Below are 27,128 nucleotides of genomic sequence, written 5' to 3'. Positions count from 1 at the left end.
GACTCTCTATGGGATAATAAGCGTCATTATTGTGTTATAAGGCTTTAAAAAAACAGTATATTGCTAAAATGCACTCCCTTTATGTAGCTAAGCATATTAAAGCACATAAAATGGATGTAATATTTGTGGGGGTTTTTTACTCTAGATGAGAATAAAGTGGGAGAGATAGATCTCAATCCCCTTTCAGTGATTTAATAATGAATTGGCTGTTTAGCTGCTGTTGCTTTAGTGATCACACTGTTGCCAAAAAGCCTGTTGGAAATGGCACTTCAGATTATATGACATAGCCTGTGTTTTTCATTGTGCTAATGTTTCATTATTATGATTCAGACCTCCTGCCTGATTTGTATTTTACAGACCTGGATGTGGGCTTTTAAGGCTTTTCTCCTGAACCTTTACATACATTTTGCCCTTCAAATAGTCATGCAACCACAGTCCTGTAGGACCTCATTATTGTTGGTTATCATTTTAATCTTCTGAGCTGCAAGAGGAACAGGAAGCCTTGCTAGAAATCTATTAAAAAGGAAGTGGACATGGATGAGTTACTGAGTGGTAGAGTCAGGAACAAAGAGTGTTTTCCTCTATGCTTGCTCTCTTGAATTCTTTATTTTTTCTTTCTAATGGTTTTTATTCTTCCACTCATTTTCTTTTCTTTTTCCTCCTTACTGCCATAGTCTCTGTCATTATCATTTCAGCTTCTTTTTCTGTCATCTCTGCCTCCTCTGTGTCTCTGGAGTTTTCATCCTGACCTTCAGACACCTCCTTCTGGTGCTGCTTTAATAACTTACGGGGCAAAAAGGAAATGTGGTCTCAAGTCAAAATTGAAATGGGTTTTTCACCACAGGCTGTTGATATTCCAGTGGCAGTACACGGTAAGCTACTCCCTGAATATTTTTCATCAAATTTGTACCCTGCATAACTTTGGTTAATGAAAAGAAATGATGCAATTTCAACCTCGAAACCTCATTTTTGTGACCAAAGGATGGTCCCCTTTGAGCCAGTGAAACCTATCTGTTCATTTAGAATAAAATACTCTGAAAAATGCAAATTATAAATTTTACCCTTCATTTATTTTTCTATCCAAAAGAGTCAACTTCAACAAAGTCATTACTACCCCAAAATGTTATCCTTTTAGCTTCCTTTAAGCTGCTTTACACTTATTTCAAATATAACACCTTTGCAGTTTTTGCACAACTGACTCATCCATAATTCTAACTTTAATCAACCTCAATCCATAAAACCCACCTAAAATGATTTTCCTTAGAGTTTACTTCACTGTATGAGCTAACCCAACATCAGGAAAACCATATTAGTGTTGCTACTAATCCATCACAAAATGCAGGAATAATTAACTTAAACAAAAGAACTCCTTATAAAGCTTGCTAGATATTTAATAAAATTACTGTAACTTACTAATGTGACTAATAATGTGATTGGTCAAAACTACAAATGAGCACAGGAACCTGTTCTATCAACATTACTAATGAACATTCACAAAATATTGTCAATATAAACAGGAACTATAACTGCTCAACTTTAAGACTTCTTTGGACTTACTAGACCAAGATAGGACACTTCAATTGAGTCCGTTTTGTCCTTGCTGTCAAACTGATTAATTTTGATTTAAAACCACATAGACAGTAAATATATATAGAAATTGGGAGTTGAGTGTGGTCTGTGATTGATGGTTCATTCAAAAAAGGCCTTAACCAGGATCCCATTCTTGAAATCACATCGGGACATCCCTAAAGCCAGAATGTGACAGAAGAATTAATACCTGTTTTTAACTCCCACATCCACCTCTCTAAAGGTGGATATAAGACATCAAACTAACAAATAAATTAATTAATGGTAAAACAAAGGAATCAAAGAACTACACTATGTGTAGATGCTGTTTTCTTGCTGTCATTATTTTCCTGTTTAACTGACTTAGTGATCCACTCAACCATTTCAAGGGATTACATTTCTTTTTCTAGAGCTGTTTTGTTTAAAATTAGATTCCATTGACAGGAAGTCTTTAAAGATATCTGAATTCTGGTGGAACTGTTTTCTGTATCCTCAGTTCAAGTTAAGTTACAGTGCCTGCTCAAATAAACAGTTTGGATTTGCAATGGCAGTTTATATTTCCTTCTTTAAGAAAGATATGGAGCAACATATGGAGCAAACTGGTTTTGCAATAGAACAACAACAATAGAAAGACTATTGTTAATATGTGAGTTTGTACAAGTTCAGATTTTCCAGTTACAACACTCATTGGTTATCAGAGATAACTAACATTAATCCCCCTTCAAAAATCAAATCATGGTAAAATATTTCCCAAGAGTTAATGGCTAGGGCCAAGACGTTTTAACACATCTTGTGCAAACATTTTACATTTGTTTTGTACATTATAATTATTTTACTTTGTACCCAGAAATGTTATTCCACAAAAACCAAAAACTACTAGCAACAATCTTAGTGGCCCCCTTAAAAACTGACTTTTTATTGAGAAATAATGCACACTACTGTTGTGCAACAATATAGAAATTATTTTTGCCTACAAACCAGGAAAAGGATGAACAAAGTTATCACAGCATTTCCAAGTGTCAAGATCTGCAGTGAAAAGTTAAGAAATTCAGTAAGAAATTCAAAGAGAATCAAACAGCACTGAACAATCCTGGCAGAGCTAGGAAGAAAAATATTTCAAAGATCCTGGAAAGAAAACTGGTGAGAGATGTCCTATAAAGATCACATAAAAAACACCAAAACAATAATAACTGACTAGGTCAAGTCAGGAATCATAGTCTCAAAGAAGACAATCACTAAAGTTCAGCACAGGAATGGAAGACAAGGTTGAAAGTCTACAAAAACCCCACTTGTGAAGAAGAGGCACTTTCTAAACAAAATGAGGTACACTAAGGACTGTCTGGGAAAATATTATGCATATTAGAAGCATGTCCTTAAGTTAGATAAGACAAAACAAGCACTCTTTGGCCATAGACAAATTTCTTTGTTTTGGAGAAAGAAGGTAGAGGCCAATTACCCAATGGGCAACGTCCTCACAGTAAACATGACCATGGCTTCAGTGCATGCTGAACTAGAAATAACAGTGAAAGAAATTATGATGAAAAAGGATTTTGGAAGATTTTGGAAAAAAAAATAAAAATAAAACTATAAACAGGACAATTAGATCTGAGTTGTTGCAATGTCTGCCAACCTGACAATGACCCTAAATAGACATTGCTGCTGGTGAAGAACCACCTCCCAAGGACCAATGTGAATTTTATCGACTGACTTGCGCAAACCCTTGACTTGAAACCCAATAAAAACATCTGGGGTGAACTGAAGACAGAGGTCTGTAGTAGAGGTCCATTAAATCTGAAAGAGTTTGAGAAACTTAGAAAAGAAGGACGAACTGGAATTTCTCAGGATCAGGGAGGCTAATACCTTTGTCTTTGTCTCCATGCTAACATCACAGACCTTTTTTTTTTCTGTATAGAGGAACCATTAACCTGTGAGAGCCTATAATTACCTTCTACTCCAAACAAATCTCTTACTATAAAGTCTTCTAGACTTGCTTTCTGCTTTAATTTGCAGTTTTTGTCCTTACAGCTATACCACAAGTTAGCAATTCTGCTGGTCTACCTTGTGTTCCACAACTACCCCTGTTCCACAATTACTTCTCTTTTATCTGTTTCCATCATAGTACACACTGAGACATAGTGTATTTATGAATGCACTGTTTCTCCAAAATTAACATCTGGGCAAAGCTCAAGGCAATGAAGTTGGTGACAGGTTAACATGTGCTTCATGCCATGTGTGCGCAATTTGATTAACATCAAATGCAGCCACTACCAAAATACCCACTTTTTCTTACAGTCATTGGATATGAACCAAATACATTTGTCAAAAAATTGCATATTTTTGTGAAATTCAATCTGCCATTGCCAACCTATGTTGTTAAAATTCATTTACAGATTTTAGGTATCTTTAAAGTTGTTTTTAGAAAGGAAACAAATGAAGATGTTTTAATTTGTTGCTTTTAATTTGTCTTTATGCTTTCCTGTTTATTCTATTTTTGTTGCCTCTCTCGATATTTTCTTAGTGTTTTCCCTAAAAAATGCATGTTTTATTGTGTCACTAATGTAATTCTACTTAGCTGAACATCGCTGCTCCTATTTCCAACCAGCTATTTATCCATTTCTATGAAATTCCTTCCATTACATCAGACTGCTTAGTATTGTAGTGCAGACATTTTTTTTCTTGGTCTCATTTTGTTTCTCATTCACTTTTATTTGTGTCAAACTGCCATCTTGACACTTGTCCTGTCTGCTGACTTGTGTTGCCAAGATGAAAAATAAATCTGTTCTGAATTGTTCCGAATTGTCAAGTGCCAGGACTTAATGAAATGATGATGACAAAAACCAAAACGGAACCAAAAATAAATTCAATCATCACAACCCATCATCTTGGATCTATTGTTCTATCAACTACACTGACATTAGTCAGTCAGAGCCATTCATTTCTACCTCTGACTGCCTGCATTACCATAAAATGATATGCAGCAGTTGCTCCCTTTTATGTCAGCGGTTCCATTTGAACATATCAGTATGGGGAATATTATGCAGCCAGATGGCATTTAAATGATGCTAAACAATATGGCTGGAGACAGTGTGACTGTTTTCCAATTCAATTTCATAGTGAGTAACCTGCAGTTTGATTTGATTTTTATTTTCTTCCCCCCAATGAGGCTCAAGATGGAAACAGGGGCCACCTCAGCTCGGAGATAGGAGGCACAAATGGGGAATGGCATCATTAACATTCCCTGACAGTTAACGTTTCAATCGGCAGCAGCACCGTAATGCTGACACAAAGTGCCACATGACAAACAGGGAAAAAAGAGGAGCTTGAATTCGGATGAGGCACAGGTCAGGATCATGGCCTACCTGATCGAATCAACAGCTATGTCATTGTAGGAGAGGCTTGGCAAAAACAGAGAAGAAGTATACATATATAGATAGATATAGATAGATCTATCTATATGTAGATATATAGATGTATATACCACCTAGCATATTTAGATGTATATTTATTTTTATTTAACCAAGATGTTTTTTTCTGATAGCAAATGAGACAGGCATATCCCCTTAAAAAGATAAGACAATGCAATTGATAGACGTTTTTGTAATAAAGACAGGTTTAAGTCTTTATTCAACTGAAACAATAAACAGGGTAATTGTGAACAAGCTGAAGTATCATCACAGTGCAGATTGCACCTTTGAATCACATTTACCGCAGTCACTTTAATAAACTCAAATTCCTGCTGTAGAGAAAAGAATACTGCTGCACAGTGGGAGCTGCAGAAGAAGAATTACCAGGAAGCACACCCTTCATACAAAAAACAACAGTAACACTTTTAAATTAGTCGTTGAACAATGAAAATCATATTTACCACAGTTTTTGATTAACATTGTATCAAAATCAATGCTGCTGTTAATTTGGGATACTGAAATATGCAATATATATTGTCCTACTGGCCAACCCTAGTGTAAAACATGCACACAGGATAGTGATGTGCCAACAGGGTCCCCCAAAACATTACCATGGGTGACCTGAATCCAAACACTCTATAGCTCCCCACACAGCCATACCAAGTGTTACACCAATGTCTATTCACAACATTGCAGCAACTTTTCCTTTCGGCTGTCGCTACATGCATGCTCAGAATGAGGCATTGCAAGTTAATGACTCAATGCAATTGACTGTCCACTGTCACTAGATGCTCATGCAGGAGTGATTGCCCCAAGTCTGTGACTCGATGCTGTTGGCTGGGTTTCCAACATCCATGTTGCTACAGAACAAAAATTAATTCCTGAATATGACACAACTCTACAGCCAAAAAGCTGCTGTCTCTGCTTTAGTTTTACTAGGACCCAAAGCATAGGGAGGTGGACCTATAGTCAGGTTTCTGTACTTATGACTTCTGAATTATATGGATTCCTATTAATTGTCTACATGTTGTCCATATTATTTCCATATTGAACCATTTCTCTTTGGTGTCAACGGTTTTGTGTGTTTGGAAACCTACCCCACCTATAAATCCTTCAAGATGGCTTTGTTTCCAATTTACTGTGTGTATAGCTGTGTTTGTGTTTACTTGTGATTCACCTTTGTCAATTATTCTAACTTTTAAAACTTTTACTTTGCTCTTCTTCTCAACAGCAGATGCAGGACTCCGCTGACCAGGGGGTGATGTTTGTGGGTTTTGTCCAGGAACCATATGGAGCACCGTGCAGTCGAATCAGAGAACCAGAAACCCCTTCCCTGTCTCTCCACTCCAGCCCCAGTTCTGTCCTTGGCTCCCTGGGTAGTTGCAGCCCCTTGAACCCCTCAAGCCCTAGAAACCAGGCAGAACATGAAGCAAAGAGTGACAGTATGGACAAAGAGGGGAACATGAAAGCATCCGGACTGGATGGGGAGAAAAATCAAAACGAGATCAACAATGAACATCACTGGGGATCTGGTGTAGGGAGCAGTAGGGATGGCATCTCACCAGCAGCATCTCCATTATCAGTAGGAGACCTGGAGAACAGCGAGGAGCTGACCGAGGAGGACTCGTTGTACCACAATAACAACAAGGACATCATCAGAGACATAAAGGACAAGGGTCGATATCGGAGAGGTGATGGTGAGTGGTCACCATGGTTACAGTTACACATAGAAACTCGGGTCCTGGTGGAGTCAGTGCATATTACCAATGGTTGTTAAATAGTACCATGGAAAAGTCTTATTTAACTTATTCTGTTGTTACTTTAAGAACACGATTCACATTTACACACACAAGTACTGTGTTATACATGCACATTACTGTGCAAAATTTTAAATCACCAGGGATATTTTATTTTATTTGCTTCCCAGCAGTCACACTTACTTATAATTTCTTAAACTTGTCTCTAAAGGAATTTCAATGTTTTTCTTTGACCATTAGGAGCTTTTTTATTCATCTTGAGTCTATTCATTATAGCTGACCATGACTGCATTTTGTGAATGTTATCCATAGAAAAATTGGGAAAGTAGACAAGTAGATGACAAACAAATACACATTAGATCCAAAGAAAACATCTACAGAAGATGGATAGCATCTGAATATGATCTCTTTAAAAACTGGAACAATCTAACAAAGCCCTGACACAATGTGTCTTTTTATATTTTTAACCATAAAAATCGTATTATTAATTTTAATATTTATACAGATGCCCTATGATCACCATCTGAATTTATTACTGACGTTTTAACCAGCAAGTGTTGTTTGTAGCATCTAATGCGTAACAGCAGCACGGAAAAATGGGAGTCAAATATGTTTAGAGCAAGATTTACCAACACCACTTGATGATCTCATAAGTCCAACTGTGTTTACGAATTTTATATATGACACGTGTTTTTGACACCAGGTTTGAAAAAGATAAGCTCTATTTGAAAACCTAAAACTATCTCACCCTTTAGGAGTTGTTAATAAGGACTAGGTTATCCTATATTAAGCACAGATTCTTTAAAGTAGGGGTTCCCAATGTGGGTGGCAGCCCCCCAACGGCCCAGGGCTTTAATGCCAAAGAGACTGTGAACATGCTTTACACATATCAAACACACACTGTGAGAAACAAAAGGGAAACTGAAACTTGCATCAGTTCTCGTCATTAGGTGGTTTTACACATATATCTGACTATTATGAGTAGATTTATGTAATTAAAATAAATCAGAGGGAAAAGAACATCCACAAAGATATTGACGATAAAAGGCATGTTGAAGACAAAATAAGAACAAGTCTGTAAAAGCTGCTAAATCCTAATATCTGATGCCTGTACAGCAGTTTGAGAGAAAAGGGTGAGTTTTAGTTTATTAAGGGAAAAAAAAAAAAAAAAACTTTAAGAAGGATTAACAATATTGTTAATTGGGTAAGTTTTAAGCAGACATACAGTCACATACAGTCACTTTCAATACATTAGAATATATCAGTTCACGAAGTTAAACACATTATATAGGTTAAATACACACTGATATTTTCAAGTATTTATTTCTGTTAATTACCATGATTCAATGTATAGCTAATGAAAAAAAGATATTTAGGATTAGAATATTAAATCAATCAGTAAAACAATTTTTTAATTCAGAAATTTGAGCTTAATGATAAGTATATATGTTATTTTTAAAAGGTACTTTTAATCTAACAGATAGGCGTGATCTAATGTGTATTCTAATTGATAAAAAGTGACAATGTTTGTGCATAAGCGTGCAAATGAACGCAACAATTAATCCCTATCTGAATTTTTTTATCTTATCTTATCTTATCTTATCTTATCTTATCTTATCTTATCTTATCTTATCTTATCTTATCTTATCTTATCTTATCTTAGATAAGAAGAGGTGGGGGGGGTTAGAGTTTTAATAAAAGAGACTGGGAACTTGTGGCTTTAGAAGTTAGTTTATGAACACTGGTACCTTTTTTCTGTTTGTTTAATGTGCTTTGTTTAGCACTTTAACCAGACCTCCAGTTTCAGTTTAATCGGAATTCAAGTTGTTTAGAGTCCTGGAAATGATAAATGCAAATTCCACACTTTTTCAGACTCTTAAGGCTGCAAATGAATTAAACATCTTTCATCTGCCCAAGCTCAAAGTTGCTGCTAAGGAACAACCAGTTTATCTGTGCCAGAACAACAGCTTGCGGTGGTGAAAACATCAACAGCTGGTGTTGCAAGTACTAGTACCTGTTTAGCACCAGGACCATTGGTGAGGAAATTTCCTGGTAGGTGTCAACAAAACCTTAGTTTATGTACCAGGTAAATGAGTCATCAGACCAGGCAACGTTTTATTATATTTTCTCTTTTTCGGACCATTCTCTGTAAAACCTAGAGATGGTAGTGTGTGAAAATCCCAGTTGATCAGCAGTTTCTGAAATACTCAGACCAACCGATCTGGCACCAACAACCATGCCACATTCAAAGTCACTTAAATCACCTTTCTTCCCCATTCTGATGCTCGGTTTGACCTGCAGCAGATCATCTTGACTATGTCTACATGCCTAAATGCATTAACTTGCTGCCATGTAATTTGCTGATTAGAAATTTGTTAACAAGCAGTTGAACAGGTGTACCTAATAAAGTGGCCGGTGAGTGTAGGTCATAGTTAAGTTAACAAACCTCTTTTTTTTTTCTTTAAACCTTGTCCTGTCCAGCAGAGAAGCGCTCAGAATTGTTGTCTGAGTGCCAAGAAAAAGCCCAACAGATTTACTTTCACAAGTAAAATAAACTTTATTAGAAGCTGGTTTAGGATTATTTCAATTGTTACAGACACTGAGACAAAAATGAAAAGGATAAAAAAAAAGAAGCACGAAAGAGAGAGAGGTGGGGCAAAAAGGAAAAGGGGAGAGAAGGAGAAAAGAAGGGAGGAAAGAAAGAAGGATGAAGAGAATACAAGATAACATCCTGCTTGCTTCTACACCTGGACAAACGTTCATATTAACAGCTTTTTTACCAAAATGTACACCGTTCTTTTCATTGCAAGATGTAATTTTTGGTAAATGCTGCTCATTATAGAAACGTTTTGTATCTGTTAACACCTGAATCAAAACACCTGTTCAGAATCAGAATCAGAATATGTTGGTCTGAGTGTGAGCACGCTTGTGTATACAAGCTTTCTCCATAAAAATATGTAATAGTGAGTGTGAGGAGCCACAGAACTGCCCCCAGACCTGGGGCAGATACGGAAGAGATCCGAGCCACAGATATCCAAAGGCCCCCCAGAATACAGGAACCCCTGGAGAACTACCGCCGGGACTGCCGCAACCCCCCAGAGAAGAGCAGGGGAGAGTCCCAGGGGAACCACCTAGCAGCCACAGTGCAGAAGCCCCGGCTATGCCCAACCAGATCCAGCCATTGACCCAGAGACCCGGGACCCCGGGACATATCACCAAAGCACCCAGCCACAGACACCGAGAACCACAAGTACACCGGCGGGCAGAGACACCAACCACCAGCAGGTAGTGTATCGGGGAGGAAATAGGCCCCACATATGATGGGTGGCCTAAACTGATCCAGAAGAGGGAGCAGGTGCTTTTATTTTAGTTGCTGTTATTTCTCAAAGCCTCAGCATATAAAACAAATTATACTTGTGTGGATGCCCACAATTAAAGTTGATAAAGCATTTGTACATAGTTTAGTCAGCTGGGTACATACATTCTTTAAAACGAGGCAGAACTATTAAATCCACATGAGGAACTTTGATTAAAGGTCAAAATGTAAAACTTCACCAAAGCTTTTTTCAAAGCTCTAAGCTCCAAAGTTCATTAAAATGACCAAATTATAATTCTTACAAATTCCATAAAAAGGCCAAATCATGAAGAATTATAATTAAAGGCCACAACTTTCACTGTAGGAGAATTGTATCTGTTACATCACCACAGGGTCAGTGATTATGTCCAGTAGATGAATCTCACTATGAAGTAATAAAGGATTTCCAGATCAAAAAAAAATACAAATCTTTACTTTGTGGAATGTGTAGTTCTTTTAGCTGGTCTCAGAGCAACTACATTTACTGTGGATTACATCATTTTGCCAGGGGAGTTGAGTATGAGCTATCAGTCCTTCACAAATATTCAAAATGAAAAAATAATTGACTCATCAAATGATCTCAGTTATTGTAACATTTTAGTATGCAACTTTAGTTCTTTTGTTTGTTTAAAAAAATACCATTGCAGATTCCTCTTGAAACTGTGCGTCTGCAGAGGTGTCATTTCCTGCGACTGCTAGAATTACACAACAATGTGTCGCCTCAGGACATAATCCTCCCTCTCTGTCACACACAGAGAGTTGTCTTATAAACGAAGCTACAGATTTGTGCTCAGATGATTAGGCCAGGAGTTTTATTTTTTGTTAGGAGCTGCTTGATTTGTCTCTTCAGAAAGCTAGCCAGCTACACTCCTTTGAGTTATTATTCCTGCACATTTATAGTTTCAGCTTTCTTTGAGTGTCTGGGATTAACAGATGGAGACACCCACTGCTTTCAGCACCTTCAGTCTCCCATACTGTCACTAAACCTATTTGTGATACATGTCAGCGTTATGGGCAGTCCCACTGGGACCTATATATATCCTGTATGTCTGCATGTAGGTTATTAGATAAAAGAACCAATCATTAGGTGTTGTATAACAAATCGGTGTAATTTTTTTGTTTTTATCATCTCGTGTTCATATGCATGCAGTAACACAAACATGGCAGGGAGCTCACCATCACCCAGTGGTCCATCTGGGCCGTTTGCGGCAAAATAATCCCCCACAGACTTGTCCTCTACCTCCCTCAGCTTCACAGTTCTTTTTACTCTACCCCCAACTCCTTCTCCACGAATCCCTGTGACAGCGCCAGCAGCGCCGGCCTCACAGCCAGTTGGGGTGGTAAAGGAGCCTGCCAAAATCCCATGTCCCTCTCTACTAATGCCCAGTCTGCCGTGAATGCCCTGGAGTCTCTGCTGCTGCTGCTGGCTTGTCCTTAGTAAGCCACTAATCTTTGAGGTGAACATTGTGCAAATACTGGCACCGAGGATGGCAGAAAGCAATGGATTACAGCTGAAAAAGAAACACCACCACTGAGATCTAAGCTTCAGCAAGATCCTCTAAGTCTGGAAACAAATGCTTGGATGACTTGAGGAAAACGATGACTCCTTATCATGAAATTTGGTTTGGGATCAAAGTAATTTAAATGAGCAAGAATAGTCTGTAAGAAATAAAATGTTACGTTGTCATTTTCTGCTGATCATGCTGAGCAATCAGGTGAGAACTTGGCAACTGAAAGCACTTAGAGAGATGCAGAAATATAATAGTGCTCTGAAAAGATGTTTTTGATTTTTATCATATTAAATCAGAACATGAGCTTTCCAAACCATGTTTATTAGATTAAACACAACAAAACAAGGATTTTTCTTTCTGTCCAAATAACCTTTAGTACTCAGTTCAAAATAAGCAAAATCCATGTATTTGCATTGATTCTGTAGGAAATAAATACAGTTTAAGTGTGGATGTCTTTTAAATCCAACTGAGCAAACAGAAAAACTCAGCAACAAAAAACACAAATAAAAAGATCTAATTTTAAAATCGACCGGATTAACACTTAGCAATCACTTTATTAGGTACACCTATTCATTTTCAACCAATCATGTGGCAGAAACTCAATGCATTAAGCCATCTAGATCTCGTGAAGATGACTTGCTAAAGTTTAAACCAAGCATCAGAATGGGTAAAAATGGGTAAGGAAGGGGATTTAAGTGAGTGATTGTGGCATGGTTGTAGGAGTCAGCTGATCGGGCAATTTCAGAAACTAGGATCATCATAAACAATTATCTGTCAGATTTACTAAGAATGGTCTGAAAAAGAGAAAGTATCCAGTGAGCAGCAGTTATGTGGAGCAAAATGCCTTGTTCAAATCAGTGGACAATGGATGGTTGGTATAAAAAGCAATGTAGTATGCCATCTCTGAAGGCACAACATGTAAAACCTTGAAGCAGATGGGCTGCAGCAGCAGAAGACCATACCAGGTGATACTGTCTACAGCTAAGAACAGAAAATGTAGGCTTAAATTCACACAAGCTCACCAAAACTGAACAATAACAGGTTGTAAATGCATATGCTTGTGTATGAGTCTCACTCTCAGCTGCAACATTCAGATTGTAGCCTTAGAATTGGTATAAATAACATGAAAGAATGGATCCATTTATGCCTTGTATTAACGGTTCGGGCTGTTGGTGGTGTAATGGTGGTGGGGGGTATTTTCTTGGCAGGCTTTTCATCCTCTTAGTACAAATTTACTGTTGTTTAAACACAAAAGCCTACATAATTATGGCTGATGACCATGTCTGCATTGTGCCCGTTTTCTGATGACTTCTACCAAGACAATGCTTTATGTCATAAAGTTCCAGTCATCTCAAACTGGTTTCTTACACATGACAATGAGGTCACTGTACGCAGATGGCCTCCGCAGTCACCAGGTCTTAATCCTATAGAACATATTCACATCATAGATGTGAAATTATCTTGATGAATCCATGCCACTAAGAATTGAAGGCAAAAATAGGTCCTACTTGGTATTGGCAAGGTTTAACTAATAAAATGACTGATGAGTGAATAAAAAAAAAAACAAAAAGACAAATTAATCTCTGCATCCAGCTAGTCAGAATACTGAATGAAGACATCTTATCTTGGTGAATCAACACTGCAGCACAGCAGTGGAAGGACTATATTTTGAAGGACCATATTTTCAAAGTCCTTGTAAAAAAATGTAAAAAATTAAAAAAACATTTATTTTCTTATTTGATAATGCAGTTGCCTGTAGAACTGCTACCTTAGTATATCTTTTCTAGCTAAATCATTTTTTATATTGGTTTTGTGTGTCTTATCTGTTAAAGGCAAGTGAAAACAACAGAATTTGTAATAAACTTGAAATGAAGCTTGACCCCAAACATGCAGTACATAGAGCCCTTAAACCTGCACGGTGACAGAGTTGGTAGCACTGTTGCCTTGCTGCAAGAAGGTCCTGGGTTCAACTCCTGGTCAGGGGTCTTTCTGTATGGAGTTTGCATGTTCTCTCTGTGCATGTGTGGGCTCTCTCTGAGTACTCCAGATTAATTGGTTTCTCTAAATTGCCCTTATAAACATCAATTTCCAGCCTTGCAACCAATTCTCAATTGGATTTATGTCTAACAGAATAATGTGTTTTAATATAAACCATTCCATTGCAGCTCATGCTGTAATTTAGAGGTGGTTTCCTGATAGATGATGAACCTCCCCCAGTTAAGAACCCCCTGTATTTTGTTTAAACATTCTTCCCATCAACTCTGAATGGTTCTTGCTGAAGAAAAGCATCCCTATATCATGATGTTGCCACCACCATGTTCCACATTGGGAATGGTGTGTTCAGGGTGATGTACAACGTTAATGGTAGCACATTCTTCATCATGTTTACTGGGTCCCATACATGGCTTGTGATACATTCTCGCACCTAAGCAGTGAATCTCTACAGCTCCTCCAGAGTTTCTATTAGCTTCTTAGTTGCTTCTCAGAATAATACCAACTATATTTGTAGGATTGCAGTAGTTTACTAATTTAGGTGACTCCTACAGGCAGTTAACTGCACTGGACTTTATTATTGGGTATAAAGGTAAAGGGGATTTGGTTACAAAGGATGTAAATGTGCATATCTGCATCTCTAATGTCTCTGCAATAGATATTAACTGATTTGAACAAGAAGTATTTTTCACACCGTAGAAAAGAAACTACCACCATAATTGTTTGAAAGGTTGTTAAAAGAGAGAGATACAGTAATTTAACCTTAATGTGACACTTCTCTCTTTCAATTCTTGCTCTTGGTATAATGCCTGAATCCTAGTGATGCAGCACTGTTGTTTTTATGAGCCAAAACTGTGTTTAATACAGGCCACCTTCACACAAGAGGTCCCACTGGCTCTGGAAGAAACTTGGCAACTGGCTGTTTTAGATTTATGTTGGCTATTAATGTACTATCTCAAAGATCAAAGATTATTTAGCCTTGTGTTATTCCATGCAGCAAAGTATCTGCTCCCTTGCAGATGCAGTGGAAATTACAGGATTTAAAATAATTTATATATCCCAAATTTGCCATAGATTAAAAAAGTGAACCTAGTTTCTGTCTGGGGAAAGAAATGTTCTGTAGTAAAACCTCTGACTGTGAATCAAGTTTTTTTTTTATGTATATACAAAAATCTGACCTTTCATCCCATTTTGTTTTTATTCACAATTTAGGTTACTTTAGCATCTGTTTTTCACTATGCGACCTAAAGAAAAACCTTGTTGCATGTTTTCTTGTTATATTAGCAATGCTTTGATATTGATGCTTTTGAGTTGAGTTATGGCAGATGCCTGTCTGTCCAGATTTCCATCAGAATTATTGCAGAATTTCACATAAAAGCCTGGCTGCGGGTTGACCTGTTACTATCTCACAGTCCAATATGATGGACATCAGAAGGCAGACGTCTTATCTTATTTTTCTGTATTTTTCCTCTTATGGTGTCCTACTGAAATTGCCTTTCGGCAAGGCACTCAATCCGCCTCCTGTGGTTTCCGTATATTTCCTCTGAACTGCTGAAAATGCTCAAATATTCTGAAAATGAGCTACCTAGCCTTCTGGCTGAATTACAGTTGCCTTGCTGTAACATAAATAGACCATGTAAATCCCTCAGACATTACTCAGAAAACAGATGATATTGTGAAGCAGACAAAGAGAAAGCATGTTTTAATTTAGTGGCTTTTCTACTTGGGTTTGTGTTGCAATTTAAATCACATGGCAGTCAAATCAGAAGCAATGCAGTTATCCATGCTGAATCTGGTTTTAAAGTTACTTATCTAATTACACTACGGTAAGAGAAATTTAGAGCTGTGATTTAATGTGTTTTTTTGATCAGTTAGTAGCATAGTAGAGTTTTTCAAATCCTCTTAAATCAAGCAATAGTGATTAGGGCTGCTGCATTGTTAGCAGGAAAATAAAGGACTAATAGTGGAATTATTATTAAGCAGTTGTCACCTGTCTTGGAAACAAGGGTGTGACATTCACACCGAATGTTGTTTTGGAATTGTAATATTAAAAAACAAGGATCAACAGAAGAAACTGAATTTGTATTTTGTGATTTTGTAATTGCTTTTTTGTCTCTCCTAAAGCAGCTATTACAGTTATGTACACAGTGCTAAATAAGTAAATTATTTGATAACCTCAAACATGTTTTTGGACAGCCAATAGCTACTTCCCCCCCTGAGGAGGTAGAATCATTAATTGGAACACATATTTTAATTTTCAAATTATGTTGGCCATTTCCATATTTTAATGGATGTGGGTGAACTATAACAGTGAAACATCAACTCTAGGTTGTACACGTAAGATGCAGTAAACCAGTTAACATTATGCAGTTCCTACAAGTCAGGCTGAGGAAGTTCTGGCAAGTTAGAGGCACACTGAATGGGCATTTACTGGTGTTGTCTAAGATTTGTTTTCCATATTGTTCCCGGTTGTAACATTGTTAGTGCTGGTAGAATAATGGGAAGGATGTGTGAGGTTTCTCCTGTTGCAGTTGATCTGATTTTTCTCAAGAGGGGCAAATGAAAAAGATTTAAGGAATTAGGAGGGCCAGCTGTCACATCAGTCTGTGGAGCCAAACAAGAAATGGTTATAAATGATTCATTCTTGGTGGATGGCTGGCTGATGGATGGACAGACAGAGGAACCAAATTGATGGAGCAATGGTTCCATTACCAAACACCACCATCCAAAACCGGATAGTGAGTTAAAGTGTTTGAGTGGGCGGCAGAGTCACACATTCTGCTCATCCATCTGGTTCACTTGGGGAATGACAGTCTGACATTTGCATCTGAAGAAAAGGGGAAATGTTCCCATGCATGATTGGCAATGTTTTCTCACAGATCCAAACCCTGCTCACATCTCACGCTTTTTGCTTTTTTAAAGCTAAGCAGAGCAAATACTTCTCTCACTCACATCAGAACAACTAAAAGTCTTTTGCACTTTGACTTAGTATGATTCGAGCGAAGAACAGTAACAAACGTATTGTAGTCAAATTTCCTAGCCTGCTTCTCTCTCCTGAGGCTCGCTGCATTATGCACATCTATTCTTGATGTAAACAACAGCTAGCTGAAGAGCTTTTAATGCATTATTCAAGGTTATAGTATGAATTAACTCGGTTACAATAAAATGGTCCCTTTTAAGCTCTGCATCAGCAGTGTTACATCATTTATAGAAAACATTAAAAGAAAAGGGGTGGATGACATGTAATCTGAAGATGATCAAATTGCTTTTGATTCAATTCACGTCTCTTTCTGAGAAGGCAAAATCCTTGGAAAAGATTTGCACTGTATTTGTGAGTCAGGCTTGGGGCATCATACAACTCATCCTGAATTTCTATTTCATTCTTCTATTGATTTCACATCTGTCAGGTGGAGGTTTCTTATTACAGAGCTTTGCATACAAATTTATTTTATCAGCATCAACCTTTTCTTCTGATATTCGTTAATTTCATTTATGTAATTTTTTAAAGAAAGGACCCTTTTCTCCTTAAGTTATGAGGTTCTGCACATTAGACAGAACTCGTTAGATGATTAACCAGATAAATCAGGCAAATTTGAATAACTCTAAGATTAGTAGAGTTCAATTCAATCCAATCCAATTTAGTTTATTTTTTAAGGCACTTTGCAAAAAAGTTTAATTATGTAATTCTTTTTTTCCTCAACTAATTTAAACTTTAAGATTTAGAGTTATTTTGGTGAAATCTTTTTGGGAAATAAGAAACTCAACATTTGATGGAAGTAACCAGATAATTCCCAAGACACTGGATGACTTTGACAAATGTGTTTCTATTTTTATCTCCACCTAACTTAAACATTTGGTATATTTTTTATGTAACATGTTATATGCACAAGTAAATGAATAAATCATTGAAATGTGAAGCTCTTGAGATGAGACAGACGTGACTGGATAATTTGCCAGATACATCAGCTAATTCTGAATTCTTCTAAAACAGGTGATGTTTTTTTAAAGAGAGGGCCTTCTCTAGATGAAGCCCTTCAAGTTAGGAGGAACCAAACATTTATCCCAAACCTCCTGGGGGAATTCTGAATGACTCTAAGAAAGGCACATGACGATTGTTTTCCACCTTCTTTGCACCTTTTAATAATGTTGTTTTTTAAAAATTTTTTGGCATAAAGATTTGCAACATTTTGTGTCACGGTTCTGTCACGGTTTACTTGGAATTGGACCCAGAATGCAGACGAGCAGGCAGCGTGATGGTAGGTGAAAAAGATTTAATAACGAAAACTCACTCACTACAGGAGGCAGGAACAAAACAAACTTTCAAACGATCAAAAAATAAGACTTGAGCATCAAACTTGACATGAGCATGAGAGTGAAAGATGTTTCCGCCAAGACTAAACAGAACAGGTGTGAATATATGGCGTGAAAACCAGGTGGAGCAAGGAGACAGATTAACTTGAAGCAGGTGAACTGAATAAACTTAATTAACAGAACAAAACGTGACTGGAGCAAAACAGACTCTTGAACACAAACTAGAAAAACATGAAGCAAAAGCATAACCAGATCCGAAAACCAAACTTGACAAAACATGAACAAGATGACAAAACAAAAAGCATGAGTCAAACCCTTAATTGTGAAAAACATAAGAAGAAACCCGAAACCAAACACCAAACAACCCTACATCATGACATTTTTTTTTTAAATTAAACTCCTAGGTTGTGATAGAAGTCACTGGATGAATCACTGAAGATAATGGACAATTTTAAGTGACTAAAATAATTATTTTGTTCTTCTGCTGATTCAAAAATTTAGTACCATCCTTATATTAAAATATTTTATTATGCCGAAAAATGTTTTTACACTAAGCTCCCAAGATGTCATGGAAGTCTCCCAATATTTCACCGGATACACCGAATATTTGTAGATCACTTTAAAAGAAATGTACGCCCCTCACCCCCCTTTTGATTCTTGAAAAGATATATCAAAAATGGTGACCATTTTGATCAATAGATGACCCTTTTCCCCTTAAATACTTGTTCTGTTGTTTTAATGTTAAGAAATCAACTATTTTCTGTGACATTTGGATACAAAAGTCACCAGATGATTTTCTTCAGCTTTAAACTTTTAGCGTCATCTGTTTGTTATTTTAACAAAAAAGGGGATTTTTTTTTCTCATCTAAAGTTCTCTAGATGAGACAGAAGTTACTAGATAATTCAGCAGACAATGCCAAATAACTTTACCTCTCAGCATGACAGATAAAGTCACTCCAATGGATAATTCTCAAAATCAGTAACACAGTTCAGACTTGAGCAACTATTAATATTTTTGTTATGACATTTAGAAAGGATTTACATCTAGACAGTGAATATTGTGGTCTTGTTTATTGCTGATAGCAAATTAGAGCAGAAAATGTCCCCTTTTTTTCTACTTCAACTGTCTGTTGCCTAAACACAACCTCATAGTACATTTGACTGTTTAAGTGGAAGATAGTATCAATAGCTACAAATTATATAGATGCATTGCCTTGACCTCTATTTTAATAAAAGTGATTACTAGACAATTACATCATCAAATCAAAAACAGTTTTATTGTTTTGGTAACATGAGATAATTAACCTCTGATCTCAAAGTGATGACTATAATAACACCAAGGTTAGTTTTATGTTTTGTAGACAAGCCAGTCAGGTTCACAGTAAACCTTTATCATATTTAATGCAGAAACATTAGGTGAGACAGGAAAGATATTTTGTGGACTTCAATATTGAGCATTTTGAGATTAGATATTTTTACCACCAAATGTATTGACAAAAAATCCTTCAGAAAGATAGTAAGCAAAACATTTACGCACTTTGAGGAAACAGGCACAACTGCTTGTCAAGACAGTTGTCAAATCATTGGGACCAGGAACACACAGGCAGTGAAATCAGTGAGATACCATGGCCAAGAATTACAAGATGTGGTAAATAAACATCTTAAGATCTTATTTACTTTTACACTAATATTTACATTTTATTTGCAAATGTCCTACATTTCTGTTTTTAATATCGTGATTGATGGCTTATTAAATGGGTGTAGGTTGATTTTTTAAATAAAAATGTGCTGATTATTTAAATAGCCTATACAATGTTATCCACTGCATTGCAGCAACAGATTTAACATCATTTACACAAAAAAGGGGAATTAAGTTGACTCAAAAAGATTGAAACACACAAACTCATATAAGCAGCTGATGGCTGATTACTACAAGCAGTGTGGCCAACTTTTCTTGGCTCTGTTGTTTGTGACTATTCACGTTTTGGCTGAAATCCTCTGGTTTTATCTCAGACGACAGAAAAGAGCCTGCACCTAGTGGAATATTACCAAATTATTGTAGAAATGTCTCAGAAGAATAGAGAAGTGTGTGGTTGAACTGAACACTGGATATCAAACTCTGAATTAGAACTAATTAAAAAACAAAACTTTTGTAACAAAGCTCTGCTGTAGTGGAACCAACCGTTTACTGAGAAATTCAGAGTAGGATTTTGAGCGTGCAAGTTTTCAGAGACATAGATAATACTTTGGATTTTGGCAAGTGTACAATGGTGGTCCATTTTGGCAGAAAAACTTTCACAAATGCTAAAACTTCCTGATTTAATTCAGTAACAATGTTTTTTTTTTTGGCCGTCTTTCAACAGGAGTGGACCTGCTGGCTTTGTACAACAACCCACCAGTCCGAGAGGGCCAAGTAAGATACTACACTGTCAAAGTGCCTCTGCGAGTTCAAAGCTACGAAGAAGGCATCAAAGGTGTGGAGGCCAACTGGCTGGATCACATGACCCAACATTTTAACAACGGAGCCTCGCTGATTGACGGATATTTCCACCTGGGGAATGCGAACGGTACAGATTTTGATTTGATATTACAACCTAAATTACAATTGGTAATATAACGACAGAACAAACAACACCATTATGTCCCTTTTTTTCATAAAACATTCATGACCTCTGGTTGGCTCTGCAAGTTCACTCAAAGCTCACACTAGCTGTTTTTTAGGATTTATTTACCAGGTTATCATTTTTTCTTTCACTATAATACCAGAAAAATGTCAAAACAGATTCTAAGCTCACACCAGTCGCTATGAATTTTAAAGCCTGAGGCAAGAGCTGATGCACCTTACCCTGTGTACTAATAATTATATCCTCTCTGACACTTGTTTACCTCCAGAAAAAAACAAAAATGTCATTAAAAATGTCAATTAAAAAAAAACCTTACAGATATACCATTCGTCTCCTCTTTGTTTGGATTAGTGGTTTAGTCATTCAGGGTATCTAACTCTCGCTTAAATTTTTCCAGTATATATACACAAAATAAACTTGACATCTTAACCTCACAGAATACTATAAAGAGGACTTTAGAAGTCCTACGGGCCTGGCATTTCAAATATTAATGGTCTTTATGTATTAGTCATGCTTATTATCTACAAATTCCAATTATGTTTTTTAATTCTGCCGCTATCTTCAGTCTTTTCAAATGCATTGCAGTTATTTCTACAAAAGCCTTGTAGTTAGTTCTCAAAGGCCCTGAATGTCATAATGTTTTTAAACAGCAGAACCCACAAGTAGCATAAAGGAAACAGAGTTAATGAAACTCATTGAACATAGACTCAAAAGTCTTAAGTTTACCTTTTTGTAGATGACCACTTAATTGATGTTTTCGGCTGTATTTCTGTAAATTTCTGTCACCAATCTTTGTTCTTGGTTGAAGTAAAGTCAATGGGGTTGATAATTATTCTGAAAATTACCTGCAGACCTTTTGGAGAATAATGCAACTGACTCTGGAGAACTGTTGGCTACAAACAGATTTACACTGACTCTCAGAAACATGGAGCAAAGTGAATTTCAACTCCATTAATCAGGAAACGTACAGCTAACATTTAATTTTAAATGTGGCTCTAAACTCCACAAAACATTCTTCTTCTGGCATATTTTCTTTTCTAAGTTTGCTATTATTTTGTATGTCATCCAACCGATGCACACATCCTTTTTCCTCTTTCAGAGTTTTAACTACTGTAGTCAACTTAAAGAGAGATGTGGACTAACACACAGGTGGGCCATGTCGCATTATTTACCAACCTTTCAGACACCTTAGCAATTATGCTGTTAAGTAATGACAATTCTGGCAACTTTTTCTGATGTTACTGTTACTTTTGGAGGCTCTATTTTCCACTGTTCTAAGCAGCAGGTGATGCTGTGGGCTTCTCCCCATCCAAAAGCTCTCACTGGTGGCTAAGTCCTCGCACTCAGTCACTCAGTCCAGCTGGAGCCATACCGGATCAGAGCATGAAGTAAATGTAAAAATGTCCTAGTCTAAAATAATTCACTCCGCTTAAGTAAATCCCAACATTTCTAGTATCTATTTTTATCTGTTTTCAGATTGGTAAACTTAATTGTATAAAAAATAAAAAAATAATATTAAGTTCTTGCAGGTGCCTATATGCATCATAGGCACAGTTAAAACTGTGCTTATGATGTATATAGGAACCAGAATGAATCAGTGAGAATTTAATGTTCCAAGGATATTTACAGTTTTTTCAGTTGCAACAGATTTGTTGTTTTCCCAAACTTGATGAATAAGTGTTTTAAAAATAGCGAGATTCCAATGCTGACCAAAGTAACTGGGATATAATTTATTCCAAAATTGAGGAACCCTTAATGAAATTAATGTTTTAAGGGCCAAATAAAGGACAATTCCTCATTTTAGGGGATGGTTAGGCACCCTACTATTGCTCTTACAACAGGCCAGCAGCACTGTAATTTCCACTCTGACAGAAGAGAAATAAACCGACAGAGTAAAAATGAGCCATAATTCATTAATCTGGAAAAGTGAACGCTCCAGCAACTCTGAAACAAAGATAATTAACCTGATAACAAATTGCTGTCTCCTTGCATATTTTATGTCCTGAAAAATTGAGTAATGAAGTGTATTATGATTACACATACAAGGGCCCTCTAAAGTATTTAGCATATTTCATGTGCTGTGAAAATATGCAGAAAATCTCTGGATTGTCAACAGAGAGTGTGTGCTTTATTGACTTTTACCACTGGATTAACTTCAGAGCTGAAAGTTAAACACTTTTAAAATGTTGGGATTTTTCTCTCCAGAGACCAGCTGGCAGAATGACATTAAAGCAGAAGCCTATTTGTTGTTAGCAGCTAATTACATCAAAAAGCCGAGCAGCTCAAGGCTTTTGAATCGGCATCCATTCGTGCCATCTCCATATTTAGCAGATGAGTTTGTGAATTGATGATGAGGCTCTTGACATGATTCAGGGGACCATCTCAGCCTCATGAACATCAAGGACATGTTTGACAGCAAAGCGGTAGTCTAAAGGACACGGACAGGCAGACTTGTAGTTGGATGGGAGAAGACGGTGACAGTCTTGATGTGCAGCACAGAACAAACAACTTGTCATGCTCTGATAAATACATGAAATGTTTAATGAGTCATTTTGCTCTTTTAAGACTGACCTCTTTCTTGGATATTATGTTTTATCGTGGGTGTCTGCCTTTTACTATATGTTTCAGGGCTGTGAAGTAAGACAGCCTTAGTTTTATCAGTTTGTAGCACTGTTGCCTTGCAGCAAGAAGGTTCAGGGTTCAACTCCCAGCTGGGGCTCTTTTTGCATAGTGTTTGCATGCGGAGGTTCTCTTGGGTATTCCATCTTCCTACCACAGGCCGAAAACATGACTGTTAGGTTAATTGATCTCCCTGCATAGCCCTTAGGGGTGAATGTCTGTGTTGCCCTGCGATGGACTGTCAGGGTCCATCACAGTCGACCTGTCCAGGTTGATTGTGCCCATGACCCACTATGGAAGAAGTGGTAGAAAATGACTGACTTGAACTGTTAGTAAAGCAGTTTTATTTTTTTTTATTTTTTTTATTGCAGTGTAGTGCATACACCTCTGACCTTTCACATACATTTATCTCTTCACAATGTCTTTGTGGACCTTTTAGATTTAGCCACAACAACCTATGCAGGTAGTATTTTATGATGGTTTGCTTACATTCTCGGTCTCTCACGGGTCTGAAGAATGTGTTTATTAAACAAAAAAATAAAGCCAATTTGTTATTGCCTGTTTACAATGACAAGACTTACACGTTTCCCAAAGTCTGGTTCTGATTGTTTGATTAGGAGCTCATGAAAACTCCTTCTCCTGAAGCTGGCAGATCCTGAGGCAAGTTTGGGGACTCCGTCAAAAGAGACACAAAAATAACCAGAACCAGCAGGAAGCTGACAAATACAAAGTCAGTCTGATTGGTTGTCGAGATCTGGTTGCGACAAACACTTTTGTTTGCATCGTACACTTTATGTTGCCTCCTTTTTGATAGATAATGAGATTGAACAATTTGTGTGCAATAACATAGCTTAACATAGCTGATTATGACTACTGCAGTCACTTTCTGTATGGTTCTACTGGTAAGTAACCTGAAAATAACCTTTATCCATCATAGCAATGATCTAAATTCAGAAATGACAAAGTGGCTAATATGCTGAATAGGTTCTGCTTTGGGGGTTGTGCCATTCAACACTTAGATCGAATGGCTGTAGGGGGAGCCTCTAGAAATAATGAAATATTTAAACTGTTTGGAGCATTGTCCTTTTAAAAAGTGTACTTTGGTTATTCCCACTGCCACTGTTCTATAATAGTGCATCTCTGAGATAAGGATAGGTCATGAGTTGAGAACACTTGAAGTGGTTGCTCCGGAGGGAACAACTAGAATGCTTCAAACATTTTACTTGAAAAAGCTTTAGCAATATTTCCCAACAATGACCACCCATCTACATCAAATATATTTTCCCACTGGTTCAATTTGTGTTTTCATAATAAATAGCAACATGAAATAAGTGCATTCCTATTGGGGATCTCTTTTACAGGACCTCTATACTGATAAAGTTGTGGATGTCCTGGCATGTTCTGATTTACAATATTTTAATGCGCGCAGGTATTTAGGAAATCTGCCCCTCTATCCATTTCTGAATTTTAAATGCCTGCTGAGGGGCTGGACTTTCATAGTACCAAATTTGCATCAACATCCAACTACAGTGCCATCCACCTCTATTGGCTAGTCCTGGAAAAGACCTTTCAATGCAATATGCTGTTGTTGATTTTCAGTCATCCAGGATATGACACTTCTAAACGCTTAAGTAGAATTGAACTTCTTCTCTTGCCTCTTAAAGACATTTTCCTCCCACCCAAGAAACATCTTTAAGAAACAAGAGAAGAAGTCAAGTTGCCTTTTTAAGCACCTGGATTGCAGCAGCATAATCTGCAAACCTCAAAAAACCCATATCAAGAAGTAATAGTTTATTTATCACTGGTTTCACAATTATAGAAAGCCCTAACAATTCCTATCTAATACATTTAAGCATTTTCTTATTTATATGTTTTACACATTTTTAGATTGGTCAGAATGTCAAGAAACTTTTAATTTTTAATCCAAGGGCTTCCTACTTCCCTGCTAGTAGGTCAGTAGGCCCATTTCTCTTAGAGACTGTAGAAAAAAGAAAGGCAAGAGAACATGTCATTCAAGTGAGGCTGATGTGTGTTTATGTTTAGTGAGGAAATGGCTACCAAAGAATAGTTACTGACAAAGTACGGCATTAGGGTTTTGTTGAAAAAGTCCAAAATGCAGCCAGATCTGCATTCCTAACAACAATAACTACACATATTTTATGTATGACATAGAACTACATAAAGGACATTGTAATGTAACACATGGATACACATTTAGCCCTCCAGTTGTGCTTTAAGATAAGAGTTGATATGGCTCCCATTTAGGGTGCCATTCTGTCTTTTGTCTATTTCATGTCCAGTCAACTGGCAATGGGTGAGCCCTTGTATTTTACATTGTGTAAAAAGATATGACCATACAATCCAACTGCCTAATGGCACTGAAGTTGGTATTTAAAAAGATTATTTATGTAGTATGTATTCATGCACGGAACTGGATGTGATCATCTCAATCAAATTCTAAAATACTTTCATCAAAGCTCAACTGGATTTCTCTGCACAACAGGGATTTTTATAACACAACTCAAAATTCAACCTTTATTTTCTATGTGAAATATGTGCCAAGTATTTTGTAATAATCTAAAATATAAAAATTTTATTTCACACTTTTTCTTTACTACATAATATCATGTGTGTTCATTCACTGGTTTGTTGTCTCCGGTGGAGAATCTACAATTTAAATTGTCATAAAAATAAAGAGACCCATTAAGTGAGAAAGGCATTCTAAAACTTTTGACCAATAGTGTATATGTACATACATACATACGTATATTTTAATAACAACAAATATTGTATACACTTAGGGATTTCTCTCAGCATTTTAACCTCACTGGTCCCTGGGCTCCTATGACCAAGTGTTTGTTGTTATAATGCATTTATGAAGAATGTATTTTATTTAATTCATTTATTATAAGAAAATTTTTTTTATTTTATTTTTAAACTGTGCTTTAACTGTATTTTGTTACTATGAAGCACTTTCTGAAAACAGTCTGAAAGATGTGTTATATAAATAAAATGTACTTACTAGATTGAAATTCAAGCAGGCCTGCTTTTTTATTAGCCTTTGTCAAAGGCATTTACAATTCAATTCAGTATATAGCACCAATTCACAACACATGTTGTCTCAAGGCACTTCACAAAAGTCAAGTACAGACATTCCAATTAATCCTAACCATTGAACAGTGCAGTCAGATTCAGTTATTTATTCAAATTGGATAAAAAGTTTTGATATCTAAGGAAACCCAGCAGATTGCATCCAGTCAGGGATTTGTAGCATTCACTCCTCCTGGATGAGCATGTAGAGACAATAGACAGTCACTGCCGTTGACTTTGCTGCAATCCCTCATGCTGAGAAGACATGTAGCGGCAGCAGAGAGGAAAAACTCCCTTTTAACAGGAAGAAACCTCCAGCAGAACCAGGCTCAGTGTGAGCGGCCATCTTCCACGACCGACTGGGGGTTTGAGAGAACAGAGCAGAGACATGCAACGAATACAGAATCACTGATCCAGGAGTACTTTCTATGGGAAGGAAAAGTAAATGTTAGTGGATGTAGCTCCTTTAGTCGTTTCATCTAGAAAGAAAGAACAGATAAACTTTGAGCCAGTTTTCAAGGATAGAGTCTGAAAGAGAGCACATATAATTAGATACAGTAAAAGCTCAGTCAATTGCTATATCTAGGAGAGAGAAAGGGTTAAACACTGAAAGACAGGGCCAAGTGGATCATCTGTAGAAGGTGAGCATTAAGTTGTTGCTAGCAGAAGCTTGGACAATGCTCCTCTCCAGAAAGGTGTCACAGGTAGACACAGAGTCAGGCCAGGTGTAGCTTCTAGAAAGAGAAAAGAGAGAGAACATAAAATTAAAAACTGAAATAACAGCAAATAATGCAAAATTAGAGAGTAGTGTGAGAATGTAGCGAAGAGGGCGAAAGTGGTCATTATGTCCTCCAGCAGCCTAAGCATATAGCAGCATAACTACAGAGATAGTTTCAGTT

At 36.9% G+C, this 27,128-nt stretch overlaps 1 protein-coding gene across 2 annotated transcripts in view; it reads left to right on the top strand.

Moving 5' to 3' along the window:
- LOC124863025 (raftlin-like) overlaps window positions 1-27,128 on the top strand; it is a 164,811-nt gene that overhangs the window by 93,063 nt on the left and 44,620 nt on the right. Inside the window, exons 5-6 of one of the 2 annotated variants that reach the window (XM_047357273.1) lie at window positions 6,205-6,667; window positions 20,260-20,463. In XM_047357273.1, the coding sequence (XP_047213229.1) occupies window positions 6,205-6,667; window positions 20,260-20,463 (667 nt within the window). Of the gene's footprint in view, window positions 1-6,201; window positions 6,668-20,259; window positions 20,464-27,128 lie in introns of both variants that reach the window. The other variant, XM_047357265.1, reaches the window with a different exon arrangement.

This window comes from Girardinichthys multiradiatus, chromosome 3, assembly GCF_021462225.1.
Source record: "Girardinichthys multiradiatus isolate DD_20200921_A chromosome 3, DD_fGirMul_XY1, whole genome shotgun sequence".
In the NCBI taxonomy this organism is placed as follows: Eukaryota; Metazoa; Chordata; class Actinopteri; order Cyprinodontiformes; family Goodeidae; genus Girardinichthys; species Girardinichthys multiradiatus.
This window is presented reverse-complemented; position numbering and strand designations above follow the sequence as displayed.